We start from the raw sequence: 12,718 nt of genomic DNA on the forward strand, positions 1-12,718 counted from the left end.
CGAGATGGAAGAATCTGCTGAGAGAAGTGTGGAACAGCACTGGGAGTTGTGTCAAATGCACTATGCAGGATTTCAATCAGGACGATGGTGGCAGGGGCTGATACATGCCAGGTTCAGGGGAAGCAAGGTGCTAAATTGTTCCCAGAGGAAAGAGGAGCAAACTGTAAAGTAACATTTGGTGTTAAACAGAAATATTTTCATATGCAGAAAAATTGGCATTTGTAACAGCCAGTGTTCTGTATCTTTGAAATTAGCAATAAGTGAAAATCTGTAGAGAATATAAGATAGACTGTTTATCTTCCTGATGTCATTGTTCAGTACTTGACCAGAGCAGATAGCTATTTTTGAGGAAGGTTGCTGCTGCTTCCCCAAATTCTTACTCCTTTTCCTCTTGCAAGAGATACTGTAACTTTTAACCATTGGGTGACATTCTTTCCATCTGGCTTCCTACACTTTTTCAACCCAAAAAAGTGTTTTTTTCTCCACTTCCTAACAAATGAAAACTTCTCAGCCTCCGTTCAAGTGGACAGCTGTGTTCCATGCCTGACAGAAATATCAGAAAGCCTCTAATAGCATGTATTTTATGAAAAAAAACTTTATACAGAACTATTGGCAAATGAATGCAATTCTCTTAGCATTTTCTTTTTAAAAACGAATGTTCACAAACAGGAAGACCATCTGGACTTTTGCAATCTATTCTGGTGAAAAACCCTCCACAGATCTTTATTTTTATTAAGATGTATGTTACAAAAACTGAATTCTAATATCTCAAATTTTACAATATGGGCCACTGACAATGCATGGAGGCCCCCATAACCTGTCATCTATCTTTCACATAGCAATCAAAATACAAAGTAAGAAAGGAAAACATGTAAAAAAAATATCACCCCTTTTTGTACAGTGTAGTTCAGCCTACTAATTCTTCACAGGATACCCCATTTCCATTTCTTTGTGGAAGGTCCTACATAAAACCCACCAGCACCCACCAGCACAACTAACACTAATTTGTCCCAACATTTGGAAGGTTAAGATATCAAGGTGCTATGAAGCTGAACATATCCTTTCCACTGAGAAGTCATTCTTGCAGGTCAGGTTTAGACTTAAGGGTGGGACTTGTAGGCAATTCTGTAGTGTATGTTATACCGCTATATAGAAGAATTGTCTTTGCTTCGTTATTAGCTTGAGTTTTGTCTCTATTCCAACCCGCTATCTTGCACACCCTTTCAGTTCAAGTTAAATTAAGTTTTCAGCTCAAGCCATCTGACCTGTAAATGTGCTTGGGTTGAATCTAGGATGCTGCTGGTCTCGACCCAGTAATGTTGTAGGGATATTGCAATTTGAATTATAATTCATCTATTGCCAATCCAGTCTGTGCAGCATGGTGTGATCACTTTCACAAAAGCAAACTGTTGCAGAGAAGGCAAGCCTTTACTCTCCAGAGCTTCCATTCCCACATATTTCATTAACACTAAAATTCACACTTAAAAAAAGAACTGAAACCCTTAGCAACTAGAAGCTTGTATCTTTTGCAGTTTACTTAACTGAAAGACATTTTTCAGAGCAATCTGAAGTCTTAGAAGAGTATGTATGTATTTCGCAGTCTCTCTCTCTCTCTCTCTCTCTGTCCTCTGGATCCTCCTCTGGATTTTTTCAAGAAATCTCATTGCTTAATTTTGGATACTTTGGCTAAAACTAGATGTATATTATTCCTCCCCCGCTCCATGCACTCCAACTATGTTGTGTGCCTGTGCAGGTGCCCTACCACTGCACTGTGCCTGTAACCCTCATCCCTTCCCCTCCATTCATTGCCCATGTGCCCTAGGCTCATCCACAGCTCTCCGTGCTGCTGCACTGCCCTGAATCCTGGGACAGCATGGGAAGTGACAGCTGGAGGAGGAAGGGGAAGCCTGGAGCTAGAGCAATGGGTAGGAGCAGTGGCTGGGCAGAAGCCTAGGGGCTGCAGTTTAATTCCACACAGCCCACGTGTTGGACAGATCTGATCTAACAAATGAGTCAGTCTTTTACTCTCCCTTTTCTCAGCTTGCACTGTAAGGTTGGGGCTGAGATTTTCAGTGTTCTGTTCTGCACTTGGCCATTAAAATGCTTCTTACCTAGATTGTTTTACATTTCTGCCTAGCTCGATAATCACTTTTTTACAGCCTTCTTTGAGTTGTCAGTGCATTCAGAACAGCAGCAATACAAAGCTGTATGAGGAAATACAAGCACAAACTTGATGAAAGATAATATGGGCATCTTCCCAGTGCATAACATGGTGTCTCTCCCAGATACAGGTGACTGGGGCCCTTAGCAAGACTATGCATCTCCCTGTGACTGCAAGTCATGTAATCCCACTCTATAAATGGCAGAACTTTTTTTAATACATTCAAGTCAGTGACCCTGAAAACAGTCCATGTGTACTGGATTCTTGGTAGGTATTGTTATCTTTTTTTGGTTCTTCCCATTATTGTTCCCAGTGATAGCTCTTGTATTTGTCCAATTGCCTGCCATTTTTGTGGGGATGTAGTTATGGTTATTCCTGGTAGCTCTGTCATCTTGTTGCTCCTTCCCAGTACTTTGTCTCATATGGGGACCATAGGAGGCCTTCCCTTCAGTCCAGCACTGTCTTCTACTTGAGCCATTGGAACTTGCTTCTTTCTCCAAAGGCTGCTCCCTTTACATGGATAAATAGGCTTAGCCCTTCCCTACTACTCAAGATTGTTTTTGCCACAAGAGAATTGAAACAGAAATCATGAAAATACTATTATCTCCAAGGCAAACAGGGAAGGGAAGGTGGAGAGAATGTTCTTAACATGGATGTTTTAAAATTGTGGAATCATGCACCCCACCCTCTGGCAACACAGTATATCACAATTTCAGGAAATTTTCCTGTATTTTACTGATATTGTCTTTGACCCTTGGAATTAGGCAACAGCATGTAATGTATAAATATCAGTAGCCTTGAAGGATTAAATTCCAAGTGAAAGTTCAGTTAAGAAACCAAAATGTCTCTTTCTCCAGTTTTTAGCTTTGGCGAAGGTGCTTCTGTTTACTCCTGTACAGGTATATTGGTGTTGTCACAAAAGCATCCTGTTTCCGACGTAAGTGGTCTTTTTTCAGAATTTTGATTTTGATTGGAACAAGCCCATTGAAGTGCAGGGAACTAATTTATATAAATAACAACTTGATGGTGAGACCTTGAGGAAAAATTGGACCAAGAGACTATTTTCCTTCAGTTGTTACCAATTGTAAGATGTATCAGATGGATATCTATCCTTTATTTAAAACATGCAAAATATCAGCACTCTGCAGGGCAAAGGAATCACGAGATGCAGTTTCATAGTGCATTGGTGTCATCGAGATCAGGGCGGTTGTTGGTAGCGTCTGTTCTTTTGCATTTTGCTATGATTTCTGCTATTCCATTCTTCAATGGTTTATGAAGACAAAGTATGAATATCAAGCTAACACAGCTCTCAATAAATAATATGATCTCTGCAATATTCATCATTAACTCAGTCTTGAAAGTTCCAATGCTTTCCTGTATCTTTAACATGGTCCTGTAGAGAATCATGACATTGTAAAATAGACGGCATGCAAACATTGTTATGGTTATAACAAGCATGTAAATGTGAATATTCTTTCTTAAGATTCCTGCTTCTGATTGTGCTGCTTTAATGAAGAATAGAATAAAACAGAGTAACTGGAGAATCAGAGGAATTCCAAATCCAAAGGTGAATTTAATAATCTCATATTCTGGCCATGCAAATAATGGATCTACCTGGCAGTCTGTATTCACATGGTAATTATCTGTGCCTAAAAGTGCCACCACTACCAGTGACATGCAGAAAGCACATGTTAGTATAAATCCAACACATAACAGGGGACTTTGAGTTGCTCTAGTTATCCAACTAGCCCTGGATGAAAATGGACCGAGTAGAGTGAGAAGCATCAAAATCAAAAGATACTGAGAATTGAAATAACTCACATTGAAAAAAAAAGACAGAGCTCCACATCCTAAATGGGTTGCCTTTAGATAGCCAGGTCTCGGTATGACAGTAAATGAGAAAAAAATCATTGCAATATTGCTGATGGTGAAATCTAAAAGAAATATATTTAGGTTTTCTAAGATGCGATGCTGCAAATACTCCTTTATGAAGATGATGAGGATCAGTATGCCAGTTAATAAACCTGCTGGCACAAAAAAGGCAATATAACAGTGCATAAATCTTGATATGATGTTTTGAGAAGCTATGACGTCTTCAATGTTAGTGGAGGAGTCCCAGCTGCTGCTTGGATACCTTATCCATGTCATATTGTGAGAAATCATCCTCCTATGCAGAGCTAATATCCTGTTTTGTGAAGTTTTGAAAACGTAACCTAAAAAGAAAGTGAAATACATTTTTTAAAAGGCAGTTGTTTTTCAAAACTATTTTCCATTGAAATGTAGTAGTCTTTTTTCTATTTTGTAAATATTACTTTTTTGTAACACATATTTAACTTTTTAATGGGTTGCTTGTGCAATTTAATATTTGCAGCACGACAAATTTGAGTACTTTTCCTCTTATCTGAACTCTACTATGTCCCTCTGTCCTATGTAGATACAGAGCTCCTGCAGCTCAGCTGTTGAGAAAGTGGGCAGGATTCAGTGTGTTCAGGGCCCCAGTGCAACTTATATATCGTGTGGATTCTGTTTTGAAGCAAGGAAGTTGGATCTGTGGCTACATAGAACCACGCTCTGTCCTCATCTGGCCAAAAGAGGATTTATGTGTTATGGGACTAGGGATAGTGCAGGCAAAATGATATATATCCTATAGATATTAGGGCTGTGTGCAGCTTCGGGTGGTGATTTAATTCGGAGGAGATTCGGCCTGATTTGGTGGCCGAATCTCTGAATCTGAAGCGAATCAAGGGTCCAATTTAAAGGTTCAGATTGATTCAAAGCTCTCTGAATCTTAAGCAAAAATTCTGAGAGCTTTGATTTGGGTAGTCCCTGGTGGCTGAAGCCACTCTGAGCTAGTAAATACTAAAGGTGGAGGAGGGGGAGCTGGGGCAATCCCCACTGCCCCGCACTGCATGGGGGGCTCTGCATGAACCTCCTCGCCCCCCCCCCCTGCTCCCCCAGCCCCCCTACAGGTGCCCCGGCTGCCGGGGCTCTGGTCCTTTAAGAAAAAAAAAGCCAAGGAAGCCCCAGGACTTACCACTCCTGGTGCAGCCTCAGGGCTTCGGGGGCTCATGCAGAGCCCCCACGTGGCGCGGGGCAGCGGGGATCGCCCCCTGCCAGCAGGAGCGGTGAGTCTCTGGCTTTCTTCAGGCATTTTTTTTTCCTTAAAAGGGCCAGAGCTGGCCTGTGTGGGGCACCCGTGAGGGGGCTGGGGAGTGGGGGGGGCATTTGGGGGCTCGTCCAGAGCCCTCCATGCAGCACGGGGCAGTGGGGGGCAACGGGGATTGCCCCCCACCCAGCTGGGTTGGGGCTTTTATTCCCCCAAGTGCCGGGAGCTGGGGCAGGCGAGGCAGCCATTGCCGGGCTGGGAGAGGGATGGGGATGGGCCTGGCCTGGCTGATTCGGAGATTCGGCTGTTACAGGGCTGGGGGCAGGGGCTTTGGGTGGTTGGGAAGGGGCACAAGCAGGGCATCCTGCCATGTACCCCCTGCTCTCATTTTGTTTTTCTGGCATGCCGGCACTTTGGCACCTTCCAAGGTAGACATTATGGGGGTTTTCGGCACTCCAGCCAAAAAATGTTGCCTACCCCTGCTATAACGTGAATCCTGCTGCCCATCTCAGAGTTGAGGCTGAGGATGCAAAGGAGAACCATATTTCTTTAGATCCCTTACATTATGAATAACTTGTTTCCTAACTGCAATCCATACTGAGACGCCCACATCAAATTAATGTGAATGAGTGTTTAAGAGCTACTCTGAATGAACTGTGCTTTCATAGTAATAGGTCTTCCTAGATTGATAGTAAGGTCATTTTGTTTTAAATACCACAAAGACCTTGATTTTGTTATGGTCTAAAGAGTGGCAAAATTAATTTTTTTGCCCTGAATATTTGGAAAACATTTGCAGGAACGTTATTATCTTGTCCATAAAGCTTTAGTGAGGAGCATGTGTTTTACAGCAGTTATAAATTCCTGCAGATCAGGGTTTTTAAAGGTAATACAGACAGGCTGTTAACTGTAATGGCTTTATGGCATATTCCTAAAATAATTCTGATACCATGAAAGTGTTTTGGTTTTTTTCTTTTAAGCAAATAGTAGACAGTGTGAAAAAAACACAGTCATTGTTTACTCAGGAGGGACCTGAATGCAATAAAACAGGTATATTCATTTTGCAGATCAACTAAAATTATAACTACTTAATCTTCAAAAAGGTAGCTTTCATACATTTGTTACTGGTAAACAGGCTGATTTGGAATATTTAAACTTCCCTCACAGTGGGTAGTGGGTATAATGGCAAAAGTTGAATAATTTTGAAACAGTTTCTTGTTAAAGTTAATGAAGTCAACTGTTTGTTTGTAATTAGTAAATTTTAAACTTCCAGCAATTAAATGTGATCTTAGACTGAAAAATAGTTTTGCGCACCTACAGTTTAAAAGTAAAGTATGCTAGTTTCGGAGGTTTCTTCTTCCTCTTGGTGTCCAAACATTTTTGTTTTTGCATTAAAGCATAGCAGAGAAGCCCACATTAAGACTTGGTTATGTTGCATGAACAGCTTATCTGTTTTGAGCACCGTATGTAGACAGTGGACCAGTAGGAGGTTTGGCAGCAGACTGGAGTCTCCCCTTATCTAATGGTTCCATATATCCCAGGTTCATAATGAGAATAACATCCCTCAAACTGTGCATAAGCATTTTTCCATGGAGGGGTCCTGTTGTTTAAACACTAAAAACGCAGGCATTTAAAAAAAAATATATTACTTTGTTATGGGGTTCTGTAATCTTAACCAGTATGAATACAGTGACAGATTTTTTAATTAACATTCTTAAGAGATAAATCAAGTCACTTTTTTCAGTTTCTCATGTCCCACAGCACCTCACATTTCTAGTCTGAATTTTAACTTTATTTCTATTACAGAAGATGAGTGTGTTTAAATAATGTTTCTATATGCACATTACGTATATAATACAGATATGATTGACTGCTTCACTTGTGGGGTTTGTTGTCTCCTAGTTTTTGATGTCAGGATGTTCTGGTTTTGGGGAAGTTCTGCTGCAGGAAAAGGGTTTGAGGAGCAAAGTTTAACTTCTGTTCCTACTCAGCAGAAGAATGAGCTAAGCTCATAGGGTGACTTATTTTATTTTCTGTTTGACCAGTTGGGCAATACTGCAGCAAAGAAATCCAGAATTTATTCCTCTCATAGAAGCAAATGGTTTCAGCGCTGTCCTCTTGGCTTTGCAGTTCCCTTTTGTTGGCCTGCATACACATACAGTAGCTTCTTACAGCTGTTAACTGTGTGCCAGTCCCCTGTAGCATAGTACCCATCTCCTCTCCTCTTTAGGTCCCCCTCCTTCCCCCCTTCCCTGAGAATAATCCCCAAAGGCCATGAAATAAGTTTTCCCCATTGCTTTCCCCTTTACATTTTCTATATAAAACACATGAATGAAAATTTTAAAATAGATCAAATGCTGGACCCTCCAAAAGGATAGGCTTTCTGGCAAATTCAACCTCATATGAGAGCTTTGGAAGGGGTATGAATAAAAGAGTCTAGACCAGTTTCTCATACTTTTTTTCATGGACCCATGAAAATTGCAGAGGTGTCTTGGCAGACCACTTAATAAACTCTTTTTTTTTTTTTTGTTCTACAAATCAAAGCACACACCTCATATTTTAATATCAGTTGTCTTGGCTTTCTAATGTGATGGATGTACCTGTTTTTTGAGCAAAGTTCTGGGAAGTTGGGTGTAACGTTTGTCAGCTTTAGCCTTAGGTCACCTTTCTGTGGACCTGAATGGAGCTCGTGGAGCAGTGGTGGTCTGCAGACCCATTTGAGACCCTCTGGTCTAGGCCATAAGGCAGCAACGAGGCACTGGGCTCACAGAGGAGAATTGTCACTTGTTTCAGGTTTCATCTCTCACAATGTTTTTGGCAGGTTGGGAAACATTTATGAGATTTGATATTTTCATCCACTCTTGTCAGTTTTTTGGGACAGAACTGAACATTAGTAGTTAGCTTCGGCTTTGTAAATGTTTCCTCATCTTTCAGACTGTCAGCCTAACCTGTTAAGGGATGGCTTTGAGTTCCCTTGCATGGAATCGCAGAGTAGTTCTGCCACGTCCTCCTTTCTGCAGTGGTATTGATTTGGCAGCAAGAATGTTTGGGGATTTCACCAGAAATGGTGCTGGCCTGCATCAGACTATGGAAACAACAATGCAGGTGGAAATGCGTGTTTTAACTTGTTCAGGATCTAGCCTTGGTACTGATTATTAGCTCCAACTTCTGAGCACAGCCAAGGGAATTTTACGTTTCATACAACTCTCAGAATATCCAAGCTGCAAGGCCAGCAAGACAAAGAAGGTTAGATATAGCAGCAAGCAGTGAAACTTGCAGTTTATTACCCATTAAGCTTCATCCTCTTGATTCCTGAGTTGACTGCTACTGTTGTGCACAGTGACATTTCTAAGGAGCTAATGTATTTCTCTCATAAATACCAACAGCACATTATCAACCTGTTTTAGGCCTCATTTATCATGCTTATCGAGAAACCTGCCAGAAACGGGTAAGGGCTAGAACCGGTCTTGCCAACCTGGAATTTTTTGTTTTCAGGATAACCCAAGGTGCCAATTTAAAATTGATGTAATGCTAGTGTTGCTCCCCATGTAGACAGTCTTATTCCTATTTTCAGTTTTGCTTATGCCGCCAGGGAATGGATACAAGTTAAACTTCAGTAAGCTACATGTACTCTAATAGGAGGGCCTACATAGGGAGGTTTTATCTGTACTACTGTACTTGTACAATTATTATTTAGTGCGACAGGGAATCCTTTTGTATGAAGACAGGACTAAAGTGTTTCCTTCTATTATCCTGCCAATGCACCTTTCTGAAAAATTCCAGGAAAACACCCTAGCATCCTCCACTACAGCAGGATATTATTACTAAAAGAACAAACTGTTTACATCTTCAATATAGTTCATTAGTACACACTGTGAGTGTTGCTTGCATGTTGTGCACCCCAGGAGAATAAATGCATAAACACTCGATGCTGTCTTAATGCAATTTAAAGGTTTGTGGTAGAACCAGAATTTTAAGATCACATTAGCTGTCTTGTCTTCCTTGAGCTCTGTCTAGCAAAGTGCACAGTATTTTAGGTACCAAGTCTTTAACTCCAGTTGATTTCTTGAGACTTGACCGTACGTAAGTTTTTAAAAGAGGAACTTGATCCATGAGTACTTTTGGAAGTGCAGAAACACACTCTTAAGAATTACAAGTTACAGATAGGGGCAAAGAGTCATAAGTTATAAGCATGGGTTACAAGAGCTTAGTATTTGCTACAGTGTTTTGTCGTCTCTGTAGCTGACTCGTTGCTTAGCCTTGAACCGATGACTTGTCTTAGTGTATATTATTTTATAAATAGTTATTCTTCTAAGGCAAGCAGAACTTTCAAAGACTGAAGTCAAAACCATTTTGTAACTCAAGAAGGCATCTTTATAAGGTGTGCCTCATCCTTTGGTCTGCAGTATGGGCACTTATACACATGCCAGACGTCTGCTCCAGGCATTGGTGCAGACTTGATTAATCAAATCTGCTTGAGCGAGTTAAATAGCACGTTCCAGCAACCTCCGTGTCATGTATTCAGCATCCCCATGATTCAAAATGGCAGCAGGTGCTCATGAAATGAGCCTTAGTTAAAGCAGCCCTGCTGAATACATGTGGTGCTGCGGGGGCTTTATTTAGAGTGGCTCCCGGAGCCGCACTACTTAAAGCCCCCCCTCCTTACCCCAGGGCACCTGTAAAGATGCACGGTGAGAGCATCCCTAGATTCTCTGGTAGCATGCAGCTTTAGGCTAGTTGGTCAGAAGCTTTTAGGGAGGGAATCCATGCTGCTGTGTCCTACATCCTAATATTTCCAGCTGGGATTAAGAATTTAAATGCCACCTCTGTTAAAATAAGGTGAAAATCATTGAAGATTCCCATAAACCTTCTCATTTGATGCTTATTGGGCTTAAAGTGAATTTTGTCTGAGAGGGAGCAGAATGCTTGAGGGTACTTATTTTCTTTTCTTCCCCTTCCAAAAGCTCCAGACAGTCAAGCAGGCTTTAAAGCTGCTCAAAATGCCTTTAGAGATCCCATTATGAAAAAGACACAACATTTCAGGCTTCTTTCTCTCTTCTGGTAAATTTTGGAGTTCTAAAATTTTGTCACTGACTCTCTGCATTACAATGGCAAAGGCTTACTTCACTCTGGCCTGCAGTGTACTTCCATACAGATGCAAGGGTTATGCCTTTCCTGTTTGTTGCATTTCATTTATCAATTTATTATCTTTTTGTATGCCCCCAAAATATAAGGCTTTCAAACATTATCACATTTTTCCTCCCAGTACCCCTTTGTGCAAGGTAGGTAGCAGTTTTATGGAAGGGGACCAGAAGCCCTAGACATTGTATGACTTGTTCAAGCTCACAAAATGGCAGGGGGGACAGAGCATGGCCTCAATAGCTTCTCTTCTGCATTTCATATCCTGTGCGGCAGCCACAAGAATCTCCTTAATAGGTGTTGTTGGCATCAGCTTTCATTCTGTTATCTCAACTGCTCTCTCTCCCCTGCTCTTTAGATTGTTTCGTTCCCCTCCCTTGTTTTGCACTTAGGTCATCGTAGTTTAACACCATCGTTAGTTAATGCACTTCCTTCCTCCCTCTTCATGTTGTTTCTCTTTCCCATTCTTTAAGTTCTTGCTGTTTTATTATATTCTGCTCTGTTATGATTTGTGTGATGGCAGGGAAGGTAAATGTGTTTGATTTTCATTCTTTGAAGCACCATTAGATAAATTACCCTTCACAGCCAACATGGAGCAGAGCTGTTCACCATGGTTCAGGGAAGACAACACAGGACTGCAAAAAGTTAGGAGTTCTAAGTGGGGGTATATGTCTTGGGAGAGCCTAGACTCTAACTACATTTTTTAATATTAGTTTGGTGACCTAATTATCCAACATTTGAACTTGATGTAACGAGAAACTGACACTTGTTTATGGTCTTCTAAGGGGCGTCCCTAAATAAAGGAATTATTTTCCTTAGCAACCAAACATCTTTTCATCTTAAAGCTTAGCAGGGCGGCTGTCTTCTTTCACCAGTTACTATGAAATTATTTCCTTTAATCCAACCACGTAGCTTTACACACAAGATTTTTGTGGTTCCCTGCATATGGAGTTTTAACCCTTCAGAGCCCCAGAGCATAGACGGTCTAAATAAAGCTTGCTCAGATCATCCTTCCTTTCTTCTGTGATAGAAAGAGAAACCATACATTTTTTATCACGGGATCTAGCTGAAGTACTGTACGAAGATAACATTTAAAACATCACCTACTTTTTTTTATCTTTCTCTTACACGTTGTGATAACTGAAACTGTCATAGGGCTCTTTCAGTTATGACATTGAAAATGTTCTAGGAACCAGATCTTTTAGCTCTAAAAAAGTTACCGCTTTATATTAAATTGAAACTTTATACTTTTATGCAAATGCATATTAAGCAACAATGACAACATTGATTTTAATTTGCGCTGTTGATGCTTTTTTCTGCAATGTATGATAATGCCCATCTATCAAGAGAATGGATTTAGCTTCTAAGGTTAAGGCTTGATCGGTAAGGCCCAGACCCTCAAAGTGCATCTGGAAGTAAAACTCTAGATATCAAAACTATCAAATTCCAATTTAATAGGAGTTAATTTCAGTTGCAGTTAGACACCTAAATACTTTTTGAGAATACGGCCTTACTCTTTAAATGTTTGTTTTGTGGAAATAGTAATCTTCAGTCTATTTTGGACCCAGTTCTATAAATAAATATCAGCTTTATAAAAACATGTCCCAGATGTGGTATTTCATAGTGCTTTGTAGAGTCCAAATATTGAGTGAAAAGAAAAAGATTTTAAAATAAGAGCTTTGATCCTCTAGTGGCAATCTACATATTTAAAGAAATATAAAACTTACCTCTTGAAGAAAATGTTCCAGAGATACAACTGGCCGAGACTTTTGCCGTGAATAGTCAGATGAAATATAATTACAGTTTGGAGGAAATAACCCTTCTTATTATGCAGGAAGCAGATGATGAGGGTGTATTACAGTCACTTCTTTAGCTGCTGTATAGCAAGCTAATATCCCAGGCACCCTAAGACTACAAAAGCCTACAGTTCTGCAGAGAAAACAGAAACTGTTTTAAGTAATTCAACCCATACACGTTGCATGTTTAGCAAACCTATGGTTTTATCATGTGACCTTAAAGTTCAAATCATGCTACGCAGCAAGATGTTTCAGAACAGAAAAGTAGTGTTTGCCCTAACCATTTCTGAGTCTGTGAGGCCATCCAGTGGCCTCTAATTCAGGGTTTGGACGTTTTCCTAGTCATGAAGTGAACCCACCCATGTTAGGCAGTCTTTGCAAGTAGAATTTTTAGAAGTGTGCTGCCTGACATAACACTTTCCACTGGCTTTTTGGTTTAAACACCTTAAAACTAATACAAGTCAAAGCGAATGTTGTCAAGGGCTCTATCTAAAATGAACAATGTAGGGTACATTCCTG

At 40.5% G+C, this 12,718-nt stretch overlaps 1 protein-coding gene across 1 annotated transcript; it reads right to left on the reverse strand.

The window, feature by feature from the left end:
* Nucleotides 1–692: 692 nt before the first annotated feature.
* LOC112551408 lies at nt 693–12,360 on the reverse strand. The gene is made up of 2 exons (XM_025212360.1): nt 12,131–12,360; nt 693–4,374 (listed from the first exon to the last, which is right to left on the reverse strand). The coding sequence occupies exon 2, from the start codon at nt 4,322–4,324 to the stop codon at nt 3,335–3,337; it is 990 nt and encodes a 329-aa protein (XP_025068145.1). The 5' UTR covers nt 4,325–4,374; nt 12,131–12,360; the 3' UTR covers nt 693–3,334.
* Nucleotides 12,361–12,718: the final 358 nt, after the last annotated feature.

The sequence above is a fragment of the Alligator sinensis genome, unplaced genomic scaffold (genome assembly GCF_000455745.1).
Source record: "Alligator sinensis unplaced genomic scaffold, ASM45574v1 scaffold1517_1, whole genome shotgun sequence".
NCBI classification, from domain to species: Eukaryota; Metazoa; Chordata; order Crocodylia; family Alligatoridae; genus Alligator; species Alligator sinensis.

Coding starts and splice junctions, on each gene's coding strand:
- LOC112551408 (XM_025212360.1), bottom strand. CDS start 4,324: ATGATTTCTCACAATATGACATGGATAAGGTATCCAAGCAGCAGCTGG.